This window comes from Poecilia reticulata, chromosome 4 (genome assembly GCF_904066995.2).
Source record: "Poecilia reticulata chromosome 4, P_reticulata-male-v2, whole genome shotgun sequence".
Taxonomy (NCBI): Eukaryota; Metazoa; Chordata; class Actinopteri; order Cyprinodontiformes; family Poeciliidae; genus Poecilia; species Poecilia reticulata.
In genome coordinates this window covers 6,906,520-6,931,789 of record NC_088833.1, presented here as the reverse complement: position 1 = coordinate 6,931,789, position 25,270 = coordinate 6,906,520, and the positions used below count along the sequence as shown (strand labels likewise).

The 25,270-nt window shown below is 36.9% G+C and overlaps 1 protein-coding gene across 2 annotated transcripts in view; it reads left to right on the top strand.

Moving 5' to 3' along the window:
• The first annotated feature begins 8,927 nt into the window (after positions 1–8,927).
• The window catches only part of anos1b (anosmin 1b), a 49,084-nt gene continuing 32,741 nt past the window's right edge, over positions 8,928–25,270 (top strand). The window contains exons 1-2 of one of the 2 annotated variants that reach the window (XM_081606109.1): positions 8,928–9,031; positions 10,864–10,975. In XM_081606109.1, the coding sequence (XP_081462235.1) occupies positions 8,943–9,031; positions 10,864–10,975 (201 nt within the window). In that variant the 5' untranslated portion in view covers positions 8,928–8,942. Of the gene's footprint in view, positions 9,032–10,631; positions 10,976–25,270 lie in introns of those variants that run through there. The other variant, XM_008415171.3, reaches the window with a different exon arrangement.

The following is a 25,270-nucleotide window of genomic DNA, read 5'->3' as shown; positions in this document are numbered from 1 at the left end:
CGACAGAACTGTTCAATGTCATGCGCAGTGCTGCCCTCTAGAGGAAAAACATGTGGTTTGGCTTCGCTGCTGCAGAAAAAAGCGTCACGTCGGAGAGTCCGCCATATTGTGATAGGCAACTGGTCTTGGCAAAACAAGCAAATGTAATCGGAATCTGGGGTTTTCCATTTGACATCGACGTTGAACCAATTTTGGTGAGACACTCTTGGAGAAAGTGGAGTTCTGGGTTGTAACTTTTTGCACCGCACTCTTTACTTTTACATGACTAACAGTTAAGTATCGCTACTTGCTTGAATACCATTTCTGGATACTCCCCTTAATTAAAGTAACTTCACTGAATGATGTTTTAATAAACAAAATGTGCCAGATATAGTCACGCACTTACAGATCATTTTTAGATGAGATTTCCTTTTACACAAGCTTATGTTTAAATGTTTTTTTCCCCCAGCGCCATAGAAAGATGCTGTTTGGTTTCTATCAGGTGAGCTTGGGACATTTGGAGATTAAAAATAAAATAGAATATGTATATTATTCTATTCTATTCTCCACAGATGAATAGGAGAACAAATAATATTTTATTTATTCTATACAATAAAATAGAAATTTTGTTCTCCCAGTATGGAAAAGTGTTTCTTCTGCTCAATTTTATAATTTGAAATTATTTTATTTGTAGTTAAGGATTTTTATCTTAATTATTTTGTCTCTGGTGATGTCATCAGTCCAAATGCACACAAAGCAGATTCGTTTTTTCTTCTTTTTTTTTTTTTTTAAAAGAAACTTTATATTTAGTTAAATCATTTAAAGTCTGGATAGGATCTTTAAGTGGAGAAGGCTGTTAGCTATTCTTACCCTTACTATTAAGTCTTCTGCACTTTTGTTTCCTGCTTCATAATATATTGTTATAACTTTGTTTTTTAATTCATGCATGTTGTTTAGATCTTATTTTGATCATTTATCCACACTTTTATTCTTTATGCTGTCTATATGATTTAAAGACCACATGCATGTTATTTGAGTGACTTTTCTGTTCATTATTAACTTTTTTCTTAGTTTATGGATCTTCAAGATGGAAGCACTGAACATTCTTTTATCATGTTAGTGTCTACAGCAATTTTGCATGTCTGTTTCTTTCCTCTAAGCAACCAAATCCGCAAGTTTTCCTTACAACAGGAAGACAAACTTTCTCACACGAACCCTGAGAAAAGAGTGAGTTTTCAGAATCATCCTAATGTAATGTGGGTGGAAGAATTTCACCCATCAGAAAATCATAAACACTGTATCTGTTGTCTTTTGGCTGCATATTTCCCACCAGTGTCTGTGTTGGAGATTCTAGATTCCTTATCATTGACATATTACAGATAAACAACAAAATGTTTATTGCATAAGCTTAAAAAGAGCTCTCAAAGGAGATGTTAAACCACAAACAATCTCAAATAAATATCACAAGCACACACACACACTGTAAATATTCAGTTACTTCTAGATTGAGGTACCAATAAAAAAAAAGAAATGTTAACATAGAAATAAATGAAACCTGAAGTAAAATAGCATTGCTCTCTTGTTAAAGTGTGAGCAGATTGTAAGATGAATATAAACTGGATAAATGTTATTGTCTGAGTGACATCCTAGAGTCATTCAGCGAGATTATTAGAGATTAGCACACAAGCCTTTAATTCTGAGTTGGGAAAATACATGATTATTGTAGACAAAAGAAAATGTAATTTTTCTGCAGAACAGAAGATATGAGGGCTTGTAGAGTGAAAGTTTCAAATGTTTTACACTGTATCATGACTTTGCTAAAAAATATGCAAACTGATGAGGTCACAGGAGCACCTGCTGATCCTCCCTGTTATTTTCAGCTTGTTTGAAGGCCACACATCAGTTCAATGGTTTTTGTCAGTGGATTTCTGGTACAATTCTGACATATCTGACCAGTTTTCTTTACAAATTTGGTAAAGTTCATTCAAATTTTATGTTGTTCTCCCACTGACCCAGCTTTAAATGGACTACAAATGTTTCTAATGTTTGACATCAAGGTTTTGTCGTTACTTAACTTTATGTTGCTTTATCATGCCTAATCAGTTTTTAACTTTATTTCCCACTGACCTTTTGGAAAACCCAACTGTATCCAGATTTAAACCGTTTAAACCCACAATCCCCTCAGATGACAGTAAGTTGGTTATAATGTTTAAAACCCACTGAGGAATTACTAAGGCTCAATCATGAAGTGGAAGTTGCTGGTAACCTAGTGCCACTTTCCATAATGAAGAGTTTGAAATGACTCTTCAAAGTTGAAGAACTTTGCGTCATCCTTTTGACATGAAGTGAGGAACAGAGGAAATATGAAATTGATCCAGTCACCTTCAAAATGAAAACCTTGATGCTCAACTGAAAGTTGGCCTTCTAAAGGGGAGCTCAAACAAATTGTACAGCAATTTTTTCTGTACAATTTGTTTTTTATTTGTTTAAAAATATGGAAACCGTGATTTATTTTCATTTCATGCTGTGCTATGTGTTGGTCAGTAACATAAAATTCCAATAAGGTAAATTTAATTGTGTGAGTGAGTGTGATGCATAAATCTCATAGCTGGAATAGTGAAATGTGAAAAAGGGTTGGAATAATTTTATAGAACGACATTACATGCAATTTCCAGTCTTTGCCACATGGTGGCACTGTTACACCAGCAGGGCCATTCCCAACTCACTGAGGCAAGTAGAACCACAATGCACTATTACATTATTTCTTCTTTAGACAGCTGTATACCTGTTTTCTGCACTTTAATATAATTTTAAGGTTTACGTTTTAGATAGTGTTGAAATCTTACATGCTGAAAGCATTCTCTCAAAAGACCCAAAAAGCTGTGCTGGAGGATGATCAGCAGGACAATTTGTTACAACTTAAATCTCCCTGATGAAGTACAAAAACTGAGGAACTGAGGAACAGGGGATATATGAAATTGATCCTGTCACCTAATATTTTAGTTGTCGCCTTTCATTCAAAAATCCAGTTCTGTCATTATTTTTCTTCTTGTTTGGACTTTATTACGCTATGTGATATGCCTCTAAAGGACTGTTTCAAAATCCCTGTTTGGAAATAACTTTTCTTTCATACTTCATTCAAAGTCCAGTAGAAGTTGTGCATCTGTGATTTAAATTTGTTACATTTCATCCAGTTTATTAGTCATCCAAAAAGGCGTTAATAATTTGTGGGGGTAAATTTGAAACCTGTAAGAAAAACCATTTTTAAAAAGTCACCTTTTAGTGATGCAGAAGATATATTTTCTCCAATAGCATGATTTCAGAAATGAAATAATTCAGATAGCCACAGGTCATATATTTCTTTGGATCACTAGAGGCAAGACTTATTGGATGTAATTAGATGTCATGACTTAAAACTCCTGAGGCATGCTGCTGCAGAGGAAAAAACCAAACAGTTGTTTTGAGTACCTTTCATTATGCCTGGGAGGGTGATTATTTAAATTAGATCATCTGCGTATCAATCAACGGAGAATTCCTAAACTGAGTCATTAAAATAAAAAAAGCAGTGATATCTTTCAGTTACAAACTGTTACAAAATGTAATAATAGGTCCTTTGTGTGTTTCTTCAAGAAGACAGAAAACAGACAACAAACAGATGAGCTGTGAATAGCACCAGCTGCAGAATTTTTTTTTCTATAATATTGGATATGGATTGTAATATGTTAGGGAAAACAACAGCTAAACACATGGAAATTCAGTAGATGACACACCATGGATTATGACTGTTTCAGGGTAAATACACAAGGATTACATTAAAAGTTGGACACTGCCTCCCTGTGTTGGATTTCATTTAATTCTGTTGGGTTTACTGGTGATGAAATGTGTTTTTATGATATGATGAAGTTGCAGAAGTCAGATGTCAGGTGGCCCAGTTTATGCAATCTTATCATTGGAGTAACTAAGACTCATGAAACTAAATCTTTTATATGGGCTTTAAACAAATGAAAAGGAAATCTGTGCTTATGTCATACTCACAGTGTTGAATAAACACTTATCTTGTTTCAAAGTTAGTTAGTAGGTTACCTAATAACGTCATCCTTACCAACGTTCATACGCCTAATGTTTTATGATATAAATATTCCTTTAAAAGAAATGTTTAGTTAATTTTGTGGACATTATTACCTTCTTTAGCAAGGAACTGGTGTTAAAGCTTTTATCTGATGTGATCATGGAAAGCAATTGTGCCAATTCACTATATTTGTCTTCTTATGATCAAGCGGAAGAAATGCGACTGCTTTGTGTAACTGTTGTATTTTTTTCATCTGCAAGTCTGTTCATTCCTGTATGCCTTTGTCTGCCTCACTTATGCATTTTAAAATTGTCTCACTATCTGTTCTCCCATTTGGTTTACAGACATATGGCTTCAAATAATAGCCAGATTTAGATGGGCAGCATATGCTTTGTGAGTATATGAGTGTTCACATATGCATGTGCATGTGATGTTAAAATATGTGTTAGGGAGGGTCTCTAATGTGCTGATGGTTTATTCAGAAACCACTCACTCACTCACTCACTCACTCACTCACTCACTCACTCACTCACTCACTCACTCACTCACTCACTCACTCACTCACTCACTCACTCACTCACTCACTCACTCACTCACTCACATTATGTATGCTTTTAATCTTATTCAGGGGTGTTAGGGGGTCGAGGACTTAAGTTCCCATTCCAGAATTCAATTGTACACAATGGACATTATGCCAATTCATTGCACGGTCAATCAGAAACTTTAAATAGGTCCATTCAAATCTGTGAGAGAAGGTACTTATGTTGCTTTATCCTGAATTTATATATGGGCTTCAAATGGGTCTCAAACTTAGATTGGGCCTCAAATTGGATTGTACAACAGGGCAAAACGTTAACTGCTGTTACGGTTTTGATGCAGGAAAACTCGGTGTAAAAGTTGAACCCATATGTATCCAATATGTGTTGTTCAATTTCCTTAATATTCATTTCTGATCAAGTCACAAAATGTCGTACGCTGGTTTTATTGGGGAACACTGAAATTAGTTAACTTCAGTGAGTCCCACACAAGACCCAGTAGTCAACCTGCACAAAATCCATAAATGGTCCATACGGATAGAAAATGGACTGAGAATTGTGCCTGGGATTGGATTGTGTGTGTGGGTCATAACATGGCTCCATGTTAATTAATGTTTAGATTCGGCCATTAGGAACCTTTGGTAAAAAGTGAAGCCCATATATAAACAATTTAAACAGATTTTCTTTTGTTGCAACACTAAAACGTGACCCAGCTCAGATCTACAAGGTGCCCAAGGTGGTTTTGTCATGTGCATTAATCAATTCAGATGGGTCCCATACAAGAGGCAGCGACCTGGGCGAATTTCAAATGGGTCTTCGCATGCAGATACTGGCTGGGCTTGTTTTAAAGAGAAAACAATGACTTCCAAAATCGTTTCTTTGCTACATATTGCTTCTTTATTACATGTATTTATCTGTAACCATATTTTAAAAAATCTGGAGACATATTTGCTCATGAAAAGCATTGAAAGTGTTGAAGCTCTCCAGGAATTGGCCAGCTAATGGTTTTCGGTGTCCAAACATAATAGAGTAAAATTACTTACTCTATTATGTAAGTAAGACTCGGGTCCTGAGTCTACAATCATAGAGTTCACTATGATTGTAGATTAAATCGTAATTTTTCTAAAATAATGGCCCAAGTTATTTTTTGCCAGAAGTGATTTTCGCAAAAAAAACCAATCACCACCAAAGGAGGATTTAGACCAAAAAAATTCACTTTTGGCAAAAAATGTCTTAGGCCATTATTTTAGAAAGGTGACTTCTAGTACTTAAAACAATCTAAATTTCTCTTGTACTTATTTATTTTTTGTCACATGAAAGTAACTATATTATATGACGCAATTTCGTTTTACTATCTTTATTAAGTATTAATTTGTATTTGTTTTTAAATAAGTTCAAGCCCATACAATGTTATACGTTTTCAATGTATTGAATCTTCACATAGTTCATCAACACAATCATTTGATAACGATTTTATTGCCCCATTTAAACTTTAAGTTCCAGTGTCAAGCATGTTGGATGTAAGAATAGCGAGCTTTAAGCTCAGGCTACGAATATTCTTTTATTTTGTTTCTGTGTGTTTGGAAGACTTTGTTAAAATGCCACATACAGATTTGGAATAATTACTATAATGTATCTGTAAAGACAAAGTTATTTTTATGAAACTTTGGAAAAAGGGCAAATAAAAGATCACTCCAGAAAAACTCTTTTTGTGCTCCTAACAATCAATTTATGCAAATTTAAGAGAAACCTGTGTGAGTGGTGCATCAAAACTGACTGCTTACAACATTCAACTATTTTCCATAAAAATGCACATCATAAACAATTATTTTAATACCTGAAATACATGACCTATAGTTTATATTAACCATGGTTTGAAATACTTATAGCATAGGTAAAAGACTAACTTCGTGCACTTTAAATTGAAAGTTCCAATGGATTAGCAGCTTGTCTCCAAATAGTTTTTTGTACTTAGCAGCCTTTAAATCAACAGAAATTTATTTATTTATAAATTTTAGACATGTTCCTAATTGTTTTAGCTCACTTTTTAACAAAAATGTCAAACACATGCTGGTTCAGGTTACCCTGATGTCTTAAATCATACTTTTCTTCTACATTCAATGAAACAAATATCTTTCTGGAACGGACTCTTGGTAAAGTGAGTCAAATGAATCATCTCAACACAATACATCACCACGGGTTGTTAGGAATCATGATATGATTAATTGAGATCTTTGGTTACAGAGCTGGATAACTTAGAGCAGAGGGGTTAACAAGCCAAGACAGTCACATGCAGACAAATAGAGTATGAGTGGCTTTCTGTAAAGAGCAAAAGGAAAAGTCTGGTTTTCACCACAGGGCCAATAACAATTCTGCCAGTGCTTCCCAAATATTTATACTACTGCACTTCCCCTAAATCAAAACCTAGGTGACTCTGTCTGCATTTCACTGCCAGCAGAGATGACTCCTTTGCTAGGGTACAGGTTCATGTAAACAAATAGGTCTTTCAGCCTTGTGTCCTAAACATCGCCGCTTGAACTGTGCCTGAAGAAACCTCCACATGGCTCCGATGTTGCTGTCAAAAAGCAGTGACTAACACTCTAACTGGCTCTCTGACAGATGCCTACCTCAACACATTCCCCAAGTCTCTTTCCAATTAGTAAATGGTCTTTTATTAGTCCAGAAATTAGCCCTGGAGAGAATTCCCAGACTATAAAGGGGAGTTTGTTTTTCATAGTAGCAATGGTAAAGTGTTAATGTGCCTGGAACCAGCCTGCTGTGCAAACCACGAGGCAGAAATGTTACCTCACTGCAATGTCTCTTGTGATGTGGGTCTCTGTGTAGTAGCGTTGTTTTGATTTTCAAAATGGTAATTAAAATAACCTCTTTGCGAAGGCTATGCTTCTGGTTATTATATTAAAAAGAGAAAACATGATACAAAGGACAACGCAAATGAATATTAAACGATGATCATAATTCATGGTTTTATCTCTGGTCCAATAATCTAACAATCATATTATTGTTCAGCTGCCACCTGCTCTGCATTCCCCTCCAATGGGTTCACCCGATCCTTTCTGCCTCTGCTCACCTGCATCTACTTGAGTAATTATTCCCTGCTTTGCTGTCTTCCCACTCAGCGTTTAACAGGCTGTTCTTTGTGCTTTCCTGGAAACTTCAAAGAAACTTTAAATCTGAGTGATTTGCATCCTGAGCAGTAACATGATATACACAACATATCAAATAATCAGAATGGTATTTAAGATGTAAACTGTGGTGATGTTGTTGACCAAGGCTCAGAACAATAATTACAATAAATAATTGTACAGGGAATGCAAACTGGAAACGCAATTTTCCCTGGCTCTGTCTCTTGGGTAGTAACTAGCTCCATTTATTCAGTTACATTTACTTGAGTAATGTTTTGAAAAAAAAAAAAATAAATAAATAAAACCTTTTAGAAGCATTTTAATTATGCTGTACGTTTTGCTTTTACTTTAGTAATTTCCAATTGAAGTATCGCTACTCTTATTTGTAAAATGTCTGGATAATCCACTCACTGATTGAAGAACAAGCTCCAAACATTCACAAGACACATGCACACAAATGCAGTTTTTGTTAGTTTTTTTATTGAAATAAACTTGTTTTTCTTTTGCCTGATTTTTCTATTTTCTAATTATGCAATTTATATGAATTACTCTCATTTTGGTCCTTAAAATACCAAAATTTCCACAGAATTTTATATTTTGGTCTGTCTGATGATGCACTTTTTAAATATTAAACGATTGATGTTTGATCAGTTACTCAGTACTTGAGTAGACTTTTTAGATTTTTACTCCTACTTGAGTAATTTCTTGGACAGTTACTTTTTACTTTTATTTGGATAAAAATATGTTGAAGTTATTGCTACACTTATTAGATTACAATTTTTGAGTACTTTACCCACCTCTGCTCATGCCTCACTCTAAAGGGTCAGCTTATCCCAAGCTACCTTTGTAGTTATGCTGCTCTAGAATTAGGCTGCTACTTTTTTCTCCTACTACTCTCCAGTTTACACTATCTGCTGTTATTTCAAGAGTTAACAACATGTTTTCTCTCAGTCTCTCCATCGCAGTTACGTCTGGTCTGATGTTCTATTTAACTGTGATAACTTCTTAGAGGGGAGCTGAGATATTGCTGCCATTAACTAAATGTTCTCCCTCTCCATACTTTTAACTGGTCCTCTCATCTCCCTTGTGTTTACTTCTGTTTTATCAATTTTCACTCAGCTCCCTCAGTTTATGTTCCCTCAAAGCTGTTCCACATTCAGTTAATCAGTCTCACCCGTTGTCACTCTAGAAATTACTTCTCCCCTGACACGGTATATGTTCTCTGTTTATTTACTACCGCAGGTCCATTGTGCTAAAGGTTTCACCTTGTGTGTTATTTTTCCTTGCGTGTGTTCCAAAGTGTTGTAAGTTTTGACTTGTTTTTGCATTTTTGTTAAACTACACCATTTCATGTGATTCTGCCTGACTCCTGTGTTTGTGTGGGTCCACTGCCAACACACATCATGACAGTATCTTTATAGGCTCATAGAGTACAAAATGCTAGGTTGGTAGTATGCAAGAAATGCAAGGAGAAAAACTGTTACTAGACAGATGAAAAGTTTCAGATATGCACAGGTGTTGCATATAAACTGAAAGGACAGTAAATTAATTTTACAGCATTTGTCAAGATGTTTTAGATAATTATGGAAAAACATGCTTTTAGAAATCGTTTTATAATCTAAGGTCATGTGCTTGATGCTTTAAGACCAGAGTCGGAGACAGTGTAGAGATCTAAGCAGAATTTGATGTGTAGGCCTCCTAGAATACATCAAACACCACACTCAACTAATATCACATTTTATAGCTATGTTGAAATATGTGAGCATCATTAACACAGAGAGAGATTCTCTTGAGAGAGATTTGGGGGAAAACTGCTGTTTGGTTTGCTGATGTACCAAGAACTGCTAAAAGTTACTTAAATCTGAATGATCACTTATCACTACTGTTATCAGAAACATCTAAATCATAAATCAGGACAATTTCTACCTGATGAAAACTTTTTTGTAAATTTTTTTTCGGTATGAGAAGCTTGATTTACCGGTGGCTTGAGGTGGAAGTAGGCAATCAGATGAAGTTATTTGGGTTAGAAAGGATAAGGTGCAATCAAAGATGATAGCCAAACTCTTAACCTGAGTGATGGAGAGACAGATGAGTTGCTGATGTTTGGGGTGAAATTGGATGCATGGATTTGATCCAAATGAGGACATTTTCTGTTTATTACTGTTGGGTTTGAGAAAGCTACAGGAAAACCAGGCTTTGACTTCTTGTAAACAGTTTCAGAGGCCCGGAGGTTTCAGTGAAAAAGTAGGGTATCATTAGCATAGAAGTGGAAATTAATTATTTGAATAGCTGTTATCAGAAACAATAACCACAGTGGAACTTAAATAGTTTTCTAATCTTAAAAATGACATCATTGTGTCTTTCCGGTCTCTACACTGCACAAAACATTTACATAACAACGAGATTGAACATTTACTAACAAATTGAGTTCAAGTACCTCTATTTATCACTTGTATGTCTGTCCTACTTAATATGTCAGTATAGTGGCTACAACCTTAATTGCTTTTTTGTGTTTTTGCAGTCTATACCAGGACTGATTGACATTTTTGGATCATAATTAAAGGGAAATTAAAGCATTTAGGCACAAACCTGGACCTTGAGCTCCAAGGTCCAGGAGCTCAGCTGTAGCTTTATGTTGACACAGGACGACATATTTCCCCAGCTGTTAATGCAGCTTCTGCAATTACTAGTGATAGTGAGGCGTTCACTGTCACTAGTGACCTCCAAGGATGGAGAAGAAAATACGTCAAATTCCTGATGAGGGAACAAGAAAGAAATATTATAAAAAGGTGATGTAAAAAGGGCAGCATGTTTGCATAGTAACTGAAGAGAGTAGAGTCTTAAGCCACAATGATGATGGTAATCAGGATAATAGGGACTGAGAACGTTAGAGATCCGCGTGGCGGTGGTGGGAGTGTCCGCGAGCTGGGTAGAGCCGCTCCACTCCCTGCTCGCGCTCAGATGCTCGCATTCTTAACTCACATGAGAACACACACTGGCACGAGAGGGAGACGACCGTCGTTTCATCATTTATATATACATTTGTTTTGGTTGTATTTTCTCACGCTGTGATGTCAGTTCCTCGAGCCGTGCTGGTGTTGCTCTGCGTGGTGCTGACTGTGGCACGTGCCCGCAGGAGTTCTCCGGAGCCGGATGATGTTCAGGAGAAAGTCAACAGGGCCAGATGTACGTCCAGGTGTCTGAGTCTGCACATGACGCAGCTAACGGCAGCCTTCAGACATATTCAGGTAAATACTTCCGTTGTGTCTAATGCCCTTTGAGCCAATCGCCTGGAGTAAATTGCTGAGAATTGTTCTAAAATGAGAACAAGCTGTTATGTTTATGGGAAGTTTATTATTACATACTAAAATTATGGGACCAAAGTGCGCAAACAGGCTATTCTTTTATGGTTTATGTCAAATTACATGCAGTGCTTTGCAAAAAAAAGTTCTTACTGTTTACATTTTGCCACGTTTGAATGAGAAGCATCAATATATGTTTCTTTTTTGTGCTCTACTTTTTCACAAAGTAGAGCATAGCTATGAAGTGGAACAATAAGTACACATTATTGTATTTAATTCACATTAATCTGAAAAGGCTTAAGTGTGTATTCAACCCCCTAAAATCTAGTGCTCCCAAATAAATTGGTTGTGTGAAATCTAGAGAGATGTGTTTGAAAACATTACCAAACAAACAGCATTATGATAAGAAAGCAACATACCACTAAAGTTAAAGATAAACTTGTGGAGATATATAATCCAGATTCCATTACAGATATAATAAAGGTACAGTATTATATTGTATCTGGAGCTTTGGGCATCAATAAATCCAATATTATAACATTATAGCATGGTAGCTCTGGAGGTGCTGCGGACATCAACAACCCAGCTGGGAGATTCTGTTTGCTGGGTTTTGTTTGTCGGGTGCTTCAAAATCTTTTTTTTTTGATAGCCATTGTTGAAACAGAGCCATGGGAAATTCCACTTGCAGCTTCACATAAACCATGTTGGGAACAAAGGGAAAAGTGGAGGAAAATTACCTCTGCGTATCACCCTGAACACTACAAGTGAAGCATGGCGGTAGTAGCGTCATACTATTAGTCAGTAGGTGCCTGGAACTTTTTGGGAAGATGGGAGTAGGAGAAATAACAGGCTACCCAGGAAGAAACCCTTTGTAGGTTGTAAAAAGCTAGCTGGAAAGCAATTTAGCAACTTATTTCAAAGTATATTCATGTGTTAGAATGGTCTAGTCCAAGACCAGATTTAAATGCAGTTGAGAATCTGTGTGAAGACTCAAAAACTGATGCTTTCCATCCAACTTGACTGAACTTAATCTTTTTGGCAGAGATAAATACGATTTTTTGTGAATATCCGGAACAGACTACTGAGTCAGGGGGCAAGTTTACATAATTCAAACTGCACATTTTAGATTAATTTGTTAAAAAATGTAATACAACTTCTGAAAACTATGTAACATTGTCCTTCCTCTTCACAATTGTGCACAATTTTATGTTGAGCTGTAGAATCTAGTCTCCATAAAATACAATGTTTGCTCTCAGATTTTGCAATTCCAAAAGAGATAAATAATTTTGTTATATCCTTAACTAACAGCATATAGATGCTGGATTTCTTGCCTAAATTAATGTAATACACTGAAAATAGCAAGAGTCTTGTTCTTGATGTATTAAAGTCGTTTAATATCAGCTTTGTTTACCTGAATAGTGTTGTAATATATATATATATATTTTTTTAAATGCATTTTATTTTTGTTTTACTTGCATTAGACCGGAGAGAATATATTTCAATAGCCTCCTTCACCTGTATTCTGGACATGCTGTGAAGTACAGGTGCCTTTGTCTTTTCAAAGGCCAAATTCAACAGCAGAGAACTGGTTTGTAAAAGTGGAGACAGAAAAACCCAAACTGGTTCAAGAGTGTATTTAACTAAATGTATACTATAACTAAATATATAACTTAATATAAAAAAAACAGCAGAGATGTGCCAGTCAACTGGCCAGCGAATGCAATCTGCCAATTATTTTAATTGATTAGTTTTAATCAATGAGTAGCTGGTCAGAGAAATCAGATTTATTTTTTTCAGTCTGTTGATTACATGTGGTGTTTTCATTTAATAAACACACCAATCGACACAGATGATGCACTTTAATTTTATTTTAAATAAAAATTTTAAGGTTTGAGCAATATGCTTCAAAGAGGGAGATATTATGCAAATGCGACTTTTTTTAGCTTTATATCAAGTTATAATTTCATTCCCTCATCAAAAATATAACCATGGTTATGTGAGTGTTGCTTTTACTCATTCATGTGTAAAAACGCACATGAATGTTTGATAAATTCATGAATTTCCAGTGGCTTAACACCTGTTCCATTTAGCCATACCCATTTTTTAATTTTATTGAACAAAACATATCCATAGGGGCTGAATTTTGAGTTTTTGAGTAAGTTTAGGCATCTAAAACGCCAATTTATTTAATGAAATAATTTATCAAGAAGAAATTCTACAAAAACAACAGACCTTCACATGTCTTTTCCTGTTTAGGCCTAAAAATGTGAATAATTTAGAATCAATTATGACTGGTCAAGTCTGAAAGATAACTGGAAATTGGTGTTGCTGAACAAAAGTGTAATTGGTGCATCTCAAAAACACAGTGATCATAAAGTGATAGAGTAGAATATTTGTCAAATATCGTATTTCCTTGTTTAACTAAATTATTAGCATTGTTTATGTGCCTCAGTGAGCCACAATCCTCAGCAAGTTTCATCTTCTTTTGTAGGATTTTTACTGGGTTAGTGTACACACATTATGTTGTTCAATGTTTTTTTTGATACAGCATCAGTAAATTAGGATTTTTTTAAATGGTAAGTCCAGCACTTGACCTAAATAATTCATCAGACAAACATTGCAGTGTTGTTTTAAACACTGTTTACACCTGGAAATGTGGGCCAAACCTTTCAGTGTTGCACAGATCAATGGCTGGACTTAGTGGGGCAAAGAAACACCTGAAATATGTTTGCTTGTTACTTGTTAATTGTTCACAAAATTGCTCATCTGTCAGAAAATTGTTGGCCCGTGTTCTGTGGCCCTTTGAAGTGAGGAATGTTAGATTAACAGGGACATTAGGACGTTACCAAGTTTGAAAAGCCACTTATCGTTAACGGCTTCAACATGTGCATAGTGTGTAGTGGGTGGGAAAGTCATTAACCACAGAGTTCAGTCCCAGTGGCTCTGAGGTGTATAGAAGAGACTGTGTGCATGCGTGTGTGAGTGTGTGTGTGTTGGTTTGCATATGTTCATGTGTAAAAACCGAGGTTGGGTCTGGTCCTCATCCTCCCAGAGTAGACTCCAACACCTGCGTACTGGGTAGTGGGGGTGGCCCCTGGATGCCTTTGTACCATTGAGATCAGTGTGTGTGTGTGTGTGTGTGTGTGTGCATTGCTGTATATGTGTGGTTGGGTTTCTGGGACAGAGGTGTGAGAAAGGGAGTATTTGGTCTGAAGATTATGGAGTGCAGTTGTCAAATAGGCAACATTACACTCCAGCGATGAGAACAAAACATGCAGAGGTTGTGGCAAACAGATAAATCACCCTCTGGGGTTTTGTTGTACAATATTTTTTTTGTGCAAAGTTTTGGACTTTGGTCTGAACTTATGAGGTCCTTTCTTCTTAGTCATTTTCTAACTTTGTAAAAATGCATGCTCTTTGGACAGAAAAAGTATTTTTGTACAGAGAAAAATATTGCACATATAAGGGTTTCTTTTTACTCATCACTTTGCGTTCATATAAGGCTTTAAAAACAGCTGTTTTAATGGCAAATAAAGATTAGGATAAAATGATAAAATAGTTTTAGTCATTTAACTGATCAACATGCCTACATAATGTTTCACTTATCGTTGTTATAAACAAGATGCATGCCAATTTTTAATAAATTTGACAAGTTTGTTCTAAAATAAAATTCAAAAAGCTAAACTCAGTTGCACCAAAAGGTATTGAACTTGACCTACAAATGAACAAATAGTTGAACCCAAAAATAACAATATGTTAAAATTAAACCCAAATACTTCTTGTAATAACGACTACAGTCACAAAATGAAAACCCTTTAACTGTACATCTTTGATATAGTAAAGAACCTTATCTAAAGTTTTGAGGATCTTAGAATCAACTTTTCTATGTTTTTGGATCAGTAGTGAAAAATGTGTTTGAGCTGAGGCCGAGAGCCCTTCAGCCTTTAGTACATAAATTCCTGTGGAAAATGAAATACCAGAGACTGCTTTCATCAGCTCTTGCTACAGGTGTTTTGCACCTGTCAATTTGATCACCTCCCTCTGGCTACATATAACTGAAATCCGAAAATACTTGAGACTCCCTCTAAAACTGTGCATAAGTGCCTATTTTAATCTTTTAAACAGCTAATATACCTTTATATGCACAGTGTCTTCTTGGCACTACCACAGAAGTCAACATCCACTGTCTTCCATATCTTTGCTCTTGGCCTGTGCAGCCAATAAATGACAGGGAAATTGAATGGTGCTCTTCGATTGGCTGCGTTGTAAATGGTAGCCCGTATTGTCATGTCTTGGGATTTCATCGTTCCACACTGCATTTTCTTTTTAATATTTTAATATTTACATGCTCAATGAAAAATCGTTCATTTTTCACTGAATTTTCCATTGACTTTTAAATTGTATTTTGCATGTATTCATGTAATTTTTTGCTTTTGTCTGTGTCAGTCTTTTTCTTGATTAATTTAATTAATTTATTATGCTGCCATTGAGAAGTGCCAAACTGTTTCTTTCATTGTTTATTTAGACAGGGACAAAAAAGGCGATTCAGTATCATTTTCCGGGCTGCACAGTGGCACAGTTGGTAGAGCTGTTGCCTTGCAGCAAGAATGTTCTGGGTTTGATTCCCGGCCCCGGTCTTTCTGCATGGAGTTTGCATGTTCTCCCTGTGCATGCGTGGGTTTTCTCCGGGTACTCCGGTTTTCTCCCACAGTTCAAAAACATGACTATCAGGTTAATTGGCCTCTCCAAATTGTCCCTAGGTGTGACTGTGTGTGTGCATGGTTGTTTGTGTGTCTCTGTGTTGCCCTGCGACAGACTGGTGACCTGTCCAGGGTGAACCCCGTCTCTCGCCCGGAACGTCAGCTCGGCACCAGCAACCCTCCCGACCCCACTAAGGGACAAGGGTGTAAAGAAAATGGATGGATGGAAGATGAAACCCCAGAGCCAACAATACAGAAAAGGGTACAAGCTTGGGTTGCCATAAAATAAAAAGTACAGCCAACCACCAGTTACAATCCATTAAGAAAACAGAAAATAAAATTATTTTATCAAAAGACAGACCACCTAAAGGGAATCGGAGTGGCTGTCTCTGAGTCATCTTGGGGTGGGGAGAGGCAATCAAATACTTGTGTAGATCTGTAACCAGACGAAAATCTCCTCAGCCACATCACGAAGAACATCATCATTCTTTGCTGCATTTATAGGGCAATTTGGATTGCACACACTGTGATGGATGTGTAAGAGTGATTCTGTGTTAAAAGAGGAAAAAAACAACTTCTCTTTTGATTACAACTCCAGCAGTTGTACCATCAGTAAGGGCAACCATCTGTACTCCTCCTCTGTCATCACACTGTGATACAAACACATACACACATCGCTTCCTCTAGCTTCATGTGGGTGAACTGTGTTTTTGGCTCATTCTCCCCGTCAGTTTGTGTGTGGCAAGCGTGGAGCCACTAGAATGTGAATCACCAGTTTTCTATTTACACCTCTTTCTGCTGCGTCTTTGGGTTTTCCACTAGTTTCCCTCGTATGGAGTAATAGCGTAATTATAGCTCTTTCGTGTGCGACAGAGTGCACATGCGTGCATGTTAGGATGCTGTCATATTCCCAAATTCTTCCTTGATGTAAACTACTAAGAATAAGAAAAAAAACATCCTGCTTTAGTTGTACAGCTGGGATTTTTTGTGCACACATGGGGTCAGATTTATGGTTTTGGAAAAAGTCTGGATGGAGTTTGATTTAAGTGTTTTCTTAGTCTCAAACATCTATCTGCCTGTCTGTCCATCCACTCATCCATCGTTTCTGCTGGCTCTGTAAATGAATTCATTGTAAACTTTTTTGTCTCTGCTTTAAAAATGACTGAAAAACTTGGGGTACAAACTGAAAATAAATCTGACATAAACAAAATGTTTAAACCCTGGTCTTTAAGAGTCATGGGTAAATATACACAAGTACAGCATGATTTCTCATTGGTGAAAAAAGTGTTAAAACTGACAGTGTACAGTGGACCCCTGCCTACTTGCTGTTCAGTATTTGTGAATTTACCTTCTCATGTTTTTTTTGTGGTATGTAACTCAAAAGTATTCACAGAAAATTTGCTTGTTTGTGGAGTTTTTGACCGAGCATATTTAAAACATTCGAAAGAAAATGCAGCTTTGGAAGCTGCGATACCCAGATCCAATTCTACCTTACACCCTACTGGTCGGAGTTTGCAAGTAGCCAATCCAGATGCACACTTAACTTTTCTTGCTACTGATTGGCTCTACCCTCAAGACGGGAAATAAGGAAGACCCTGGATGCTGGTTTCTGCCGTAGTGTTTCCACTGTGTGTTTATATGCATATAAAGGTATATTTGAACTATAACAATAGGCATTTCTTTAAGGTTTTACTGGCTCTAGTGGCCTTTATTTGATAGTTAATTGGCAGGAAAGTGGGTAATGAGAGAGGGGGAAGACATGCGGCAAAGGTTGCCAGGCCGGGAATCGAACCTGTGATGGCCACGTCGAGGACTAAAGCCTCCAAATGTGAGTTGTGCTTAACCCTTGCGCCACCACGGCACACCCCAACAATATGCATTTCTAAGAGTTTTCAAAGCGAGTCTCAAGTATTTGCAGATTTTAGCTGTTTGCTGTTGATCTCTAATTTCCTGTGAATACCAGGGTCCACTGCAGTTGAGATTTTGTTATAATTGCAATAAATGCCACAAAATATTGAGTTCAGTTATAAGCCCATAATATCACTCATCCCTATTCATGTGGCTGTGGTGTTGATGGCCCAATGGTTTGAGGTTCAAGTCATCGAAGTAGTTCATGTTTTTGTGCATTCATGTGGGTGCATTCATATCCTTAGTACTCTGCGGTAGGTAACACTAATCAGTCCAGAAGCTAGGCATGCTGGGAAAACGGCTAAAGACAACCTCTAGGTCAGGTTGCAAGGGGGCAGATAAGGAGACAGAAGCAGGTAGACAAACTTGGTCAAGCGTGAAGATGTCCAAAAGAAAGTAAAGACGGTGGGGCAGGCAGGTGTTTCAGACATACTTGAGGACAGACATCCTGACAAATAGACTCACAGACCAGAGAGGTTGACTGATATGTGTGCAGGCAGCAAGCACAGAGACAGGCATAGGGGTGAGTGATAGCAGACAGCAAAGGTCTGTGTGATTCATTTTAAAGATAAAGTCCATGCAGCTTTGTGATTGCCCTGTCATTTGATCAGTAGAGCAGGACCAGGAATAGATTAGTAGATTTTGCTCTTATTAGAAACCAAGGCAAGAAACTGCAAGGCAGGGATGGGAAAACACACAGCTTAGTTTGTGACTGGCAGACAATAACACTCATTTGTTTAGATTAATGTGTCCTCCAGTTTTTTGACTAATCCAAAATATCTTCCAGAAAAAAAACTGTTTTGACATTTCATTTTATAAAGCTCGACCAATGTAGAATAATTTACCATAAATTCATCATGAAGTTTTTTGTTCACACCTGGCTTGTTTGATAGTAATCCATTGCTGCATCTGCCATTGTTTTGAAATGGCTGCAAACAGTCATCACAAAGGCTAGAGCTAAACTCACTGACTCAAAGGCACACACGCACACACACGTACCTCCCTTCCCCCCCACACACAGACTGCAGTGAGGGCACCCTCTGTACACACAGCACAAATTGCTATAAGTTTTGCTTAAAATTTAAGAAAAAATAAAGGATGAAACCATCAAAAATTGTGTTTCTGCAGGCCTAATGAAAAGACTTTCTTATTTTCTCAAAACAGGGATGCCTCCTTATATGGGAGACTACGTTTGTCATTGATTTTTTGTGACTGCTTCCTGGTACAAAATTAAGTTTAGGTTACCACTAAAACATTGTAGTGTCATGTTAGCAAGTAGCATTGTCAATTACATTTTTTGCTTTGTGGAAGTGTCCAAATTTGAAGATTTATGTTGAACATTTACTAGAAAGGGCTTTGCTTATACTATACATTCAAGATTTCAAATCAACTTTAACCTTTGGTATTAAATCAACAAGTACACTGGAACACAGCCTATTGTAGTTCAGTCAAGGATTTTTCTGCAATATATAACTAAAAATTTTAACTTAGCAAACCTAAGTTAAGCTATTTTGGTGGATTGCTGTTTGATATCTTTTGCGACTGTACTTAGTTTTATACCTTAATATATTCTCATATACCAGAAGAATTGTTTCTGGTTTATTTGTTTTGATTTTCGTTTCATGATCAGCCTTAAAATACTACCTTTTATGACCTTCTGACATGGGAACACTGACCAAATAAACTACATGTGGTGCCTCAAGACAACAATAAAAACTGCTGAATTAACTTTTGTCTCTGCGTCACAGAAGATTTAAAGTTGCTGTTGTTGTCTCTTCTATTTAGTAATTTTCTTTGGTAACCGTGTTTGTGGTAATGGAATTTCAGGATGCAGAGTGAAGCTGTGTTTTGGACAATTGGTCCCTTTTACTGTGATTCTTTCCTGCAAATGTTTCCACAATGTTACACAACCTCATTATACTGGTGCTAATTGTAACCCACAGACAGAGTAAAAAATGGAAAGATGAACAAACCACTTTGCAGTAATATGTGCTACTCATGGGATGTGGAGCACCACAGCGCTATCTTTGACACATAGCACTAAAACACTTGCATAAACTAATTAACTGGTCTCCTAACCGGAATGCTGACTTATAAATGTGATATTTTTGGGAACAACAATGTATATTTTGCTGGGTGGAAGTTAGTCATAAACCGTCACACAAACAAATAAGACACACCGTAGCTGTGTGCTTCTGGTCATCTGGGTGTGATTAGCAGGAGTAATGCACCATGTTAAATAGGCTTTCTACTGCACCTCACCACAATCACACACACAAATAGACACACACACTTTCTTTTTGTCGCTGCATCTGGAAGAAGTGTAATTTATGTTTGACTCCGTCTTTCAAACAGCGATGGGGGTTTGCAGCTGTGCGCGTGTACGGTTCTCTCTGTGTGGTGTTTGTGTCATTGGATAAAATCAAGTTGTTTTTCCTCTAGAATGATTGCTGTGGACTGGGCAGCCTGAGATCCATGTGGAAGTCCTTTAGTGTAAATGCTTCTGACTCAGTTGGCCATCTTGGATTCTGATGACTCTCTTGTGACAGATTTCTCTAGTGGATCTCAGACCTAAAAGTGTGTTTTTAAGAATAAACTCCAAACCATCATCAAAATGAAAAGGCTGTTTTGCCAGGTTTTGTTCTGTCACACCCTTTATTCTTAGATAAATGACTTAGAAAAGTGAAAGCTATTACATATATGGAAATTGTTTTCCCTCGGTACCAACCTCTGTATCGGCTAATGTTACAATTTTTTTTTTACATATTGGTATGAAAAGTAACATTTTATATATTAAAAATGTGTAGGGCTAAAACATCACATTGTCATGGTCAATACAGTGAGGTATCAGTCAAATTAATAAGTTAAAAACAAAGATTTTCTTAAAATTGTTCCTAAAATGCACAAACAGTCAGCGATCTCAAAAAGCAACCCAATAATTAAGTGTGAGAACATGGACGCTCTTTTGTGCAGAAGAAATATACTAATCAGTCATGCCCATGTAACTTGGATTTAGTCCCACTGCTGGACCTCAGTATTATTACAGTTGGTGGAAGATGTCATTAAAAACAGTTAACAAAAACAGGAGTCGAGCCTTGAGTTGTTATTGCTAGGTTACATAATGAGGGAGATGCAGCTGTGCCTGGCAGTATGTGAGGAAAGTGATCATTCCAGACATCTATGTAACCATAACAAGTGCTACTGCTTCATTTTTATTCTTTATTACACATCTTTCTATTCTGTTCCTGCTTTTTGTAGTCCTTTCTTCTTGGCTAATGATAGCTTAAAGGAACCTGCTGTAATAGTCAAATTGTTTGTGTTCATGCTTCAATTAGCCTGGTAAAAATCAGCCCCTTGTCCTACCCTTTGCTTTGGACAGATGGTCTGGACTTTCAGCTATTAAGAAACAATTCCGTCCTGGAGACGTGGGACTCTGCCAAGGTTTTAAATTTTACCCTATCGCTAGTGTTTGCTATTGCCTGTGCTGTAAACAACCGTGCTCCACTGCGGAGAGAAAAGTGTCAAATCGAATTAATGTTAACTCATTATTTGGAAGGTGACCTATAATTCCAAAACATTGCAGAAAATCAATGTCATTAAAATGTCTTCTTCTACTTACTAATTGGCCTGGTTGAAATTCTACGAGAGGGATCCAAGTCAATGGGAGAAAGCCCAGACTGAGCTGTGAAGTGAGATTTGAATCCAGGAGGATAACATAAGAAGGCAATGGCCAGGTTAGCTTACTATGGACTGCAGGTGGCTAGCATATGTTCTCCTGACCGAGTTCTGTTTGGTTTATCCAAGCAAAAGCAGAATAATGCATTCTTTTTTTGTATTTATCAAAAGATATACTCCTGCCTCCATATATACAATGCTTTCTGTCCTTGTGTAGCTTCTTTTTCAGCTTTACTTGACACGGACTCTTGTAAGTTGTATTTTCAATAAGTATTTGTGGCATAATAATAACAACTGAAAAAGTGAGTGGAGATGTATATGGTGCTCAAGTGTCAATATAATTATTAAGCTAAAGCAGGTAGCTTTCAAAGTCCTATCATCAAACTTTATTAGAAAATAAACAAATCATGTGCATAGCACTGAAATGCAATGGTTTTTAACAGATAAACTCAAATGAATCATATTTCGCAACAAAAAGAACAGGTCCAAGAATGGGATACCTCCAGAGAAGGAAGCTCACATATAGCTTAACCATTGACTTATTATTGTAATATAACAGAATAACAAAAATATTTATTGTATTCTTTTTCACTACCATTAGCCTTTATTTATTGCTGCCATAACTAATATTTATTGTCTTTTTTTTCTTAGCCACCCTCTTCCCAATCTTCCTTTTCTTTTGCTCCCAGACTTCTTCCAACATGTGCAGCTGTTTTGCCACAGACAGATGAGATGGCTGAAAATGTTGCTTTGACCACTGTCTAATAGCAAAAAGGCAGACAGATCTATCTAAACTACTCTAATTGTTTCTGACAGCAAATATGTACCATGAAATTGACTTGTGATGAATGCATATAACTGCACATCCATTTGTTCAGGCTGAGGCTTGGTTATTGATACTGAATTTGTGAATGGCAAGAAAACAAGGAAATGAAAGAGAGCGTGAAAAGAATAGGAAAGATGGAGATTTCAGTCCAGCAGCTTTAGGCCTGTTCTGTGAAAATCTGGAGATGTTTAGTAACCTTTTACAATGTCCTTAGTTTTTTTTAACTGCACCCCTCCCAGCTGATCATTGCAATCACCATCAAGTCCTTCCCTGTCATTTTTGATAGATTTGACAGAAATGTGGGAAGTTAGACAGTCCAAATAAAAGACAGGAGTGACAGAGTGACCAAAAGAGAATATTCTGGATGAGAAGCAATAGGAGAAAGTTTAGGGAATGTGTTCCCTGCGTTTGTGTAACTCAGATTTTGTTACTGCTATTTCTCCATCCATCTCCTAGTTGATGAATGTTCATCCCACCCTGATCAGGGACCTCAGACCGAGACGGAACAGAACGATACAGCAAAGATAACAGTAGTTTTGGAGAAATATTAGACTCTCTTTTCATGATAGGAAATAGCTTTATGACAAACATGTTTTACAGTCCGTCAGAGAAGTCCACCCTCCATCCACTTAAGAAATTAGGATTGAAATGAAATAGGATTATAGTTCTCTGCCATTAAATCGCTTTCCAGAGATAATCAAGAGTTATTGGAGGACTGTTAGTTTACACACACCAGAGTTCAAGTGATATCTTAATTTTGGTTTACATTAGATTATTTTCTCTACCAGTTAACTTTGAAGATTAAATATGCTGATTGCAAATTTCATCGGTTGTGCCTCTGTACTTATTTTAGCACCTGTCAATAACGTGTGCCTAGTCTATTTGCCAGGTAGAAGGATAATGGGAAAAAATAGTTTCTGAAATATTTCTTAGACAGATGAGTCAACGGCCAGGTTTTTTCAGAATGTAGATATTTACAGCAAAATTAATGTATGAATCTGGACTGACTGTACATAATTTAACTAAGCATAAAAATACCTCAAGATCAGGACCAGCATGTAAGAGTAATTGGAGTCAGAGAGTCTCTTGTGGAAATGGCAACAAAGTTTTTCCTGTATTTTTAATGCACAAGGATTAATAGCGATTAAGATGAATATATCTTCCGAGGCATGTCAGCATGGAGTTATGCAAAAGTTTAGGACTGTATTTAAAGAAATGAAACCCGGCACTACAAAGCCATAGCAGGCAGAGACAGAGGTTAGTTTCAAGGCATCGGATGTAAAATCAAATTTCTTTTAAGTTATTTTTAATATGTACACAGCATTTTTATAACAACTGAGCATAGTTACTTTATGGCACCATAAAATGAGACTATGTGCATGGAAAATAATATTCCTCTGCATGCTCAAAAAAGTTAGTGACATCATTTAGCCCTATGCAGCTCTGCATAATATTTCACTGGACAGTTGGGTTTGAATTGGTGCTCTGCAGCATGAAGAGCTGATGATGTTTGTAAATGGTTTAATAATCCTTTGTTGTTACACTACCACTTTGAAGTCAGAGAGAAACTGTTGTTTTTGCCACTTTTAAATTAAAGCCAAAGGTTGGCTTAGCATGGGTAACATCCCCTGTAATTTTCTCTATAGCATAGCAAATACTTATAAAACCCATTAATCATCCATGCCTATTTATCCTGGTGCTTATGTCCAGCGGTCATTGAGCGAGAGGTGGAGTACACCCTGGACAGGTTTCCAGTCCATCTGAGGGCTAAATAGAACAAATAACTTTGCACGCACATACTCATATATCTAAGGACAATTTTTAGAGATACCTGTAAACCTGACAGTCATGTTTTTGGACTGACGGAGGAAGCCAGCGTACACTTCATGGAAGAGCATGCAACTCCTTCCAGAAAGGCCTCAGGACCTTCTAGCAAAGCAAAAGTGCTACCAACTGCATCACTGTGTCACCATAATTATAATTATAAAGCCAGTAATCTTAATTTTAAATACATCTTGGAAACCTTTTGAGTCATTCTGTAATTCTCTAAATATCTGAAAACCTTGACCAAGTCAGTCACTTTAACTGTATTAAGTATTTTTAAAAACTATGTATGTGTTGAATACTGATGGTTAAAGTCTTAATTCACCATGTTATGAAAACCCTTAACCCCTAGTGGGTTTCTTCTCACCTTAGTGCTGATCCCCTGGCAATTACCCCCTAATCACACTAATCATATAGTGAGCACAAAGGCCAATTAAAGAGGAAAACACTGAGTCGGATCTAGGTGGGTGTATCTCTGTGTGCGGTAAAAGATTGGTTTAGTCTAAATACAGCTCACTCGGGAGAGGGTTTAAGAGTTGTTAAAGCAGCTTATCCTACACACACGCATAGACACAATTACTGGGGACTCACAAATCTCAAGGTGCACAGACGTGACAACAGGCAGGCAGGCACACACACACACACACACACACACACACACACACCTATTCTAATAGCTGTTTTGTTGTTACATAGCAGCAAAGTAATTTCGTTGAGAAAGACAGAGCAATTCAAAGATAACATTAGCGCTTTCAACACCGATGAGTGTTTCAACTAAGGAAGTTTTCTTAAAACTTTGTTAGAAAGACCTAACGCTAAAGAATACGGTTTACTGACGTCTAATTAAATCAAAGATTATGGGTACTTTAAATTAAAATTGCGATTAATACAGTCTGTTTTGTGGGATAAACCGTGATAGTCAACTATTGGGCTCTTTAGTGCATTCAAGTATCTTTAGCGCATTCATTCTTTATGTCACTCAGTTATCAGAAATATTGAATTTTTTGACAATTGCTTGTCTAGAGTTATCAAAGTAAGGAAAATTCAGGAATTTACATTGGTCTGATGTGATGTGTGATCTTTATTTCTTTCCATGTGGCTTTTATTTTACGTCTCAGTCACAGTGGTTAAAGTGTTCATGTTTACTGGTGCTTTTGAGTCACTTCCCACTTGACTTTCTGCACATGTACCTCATGTCTCACCATGTGACGTGGTCCAGCCACCTCAGCAGCCACAACCATAATGTGTTAGATCTTTTTCTTCCACATAGAGGATAATTAGATAAATAACTGAAAGGTGACTATGTTG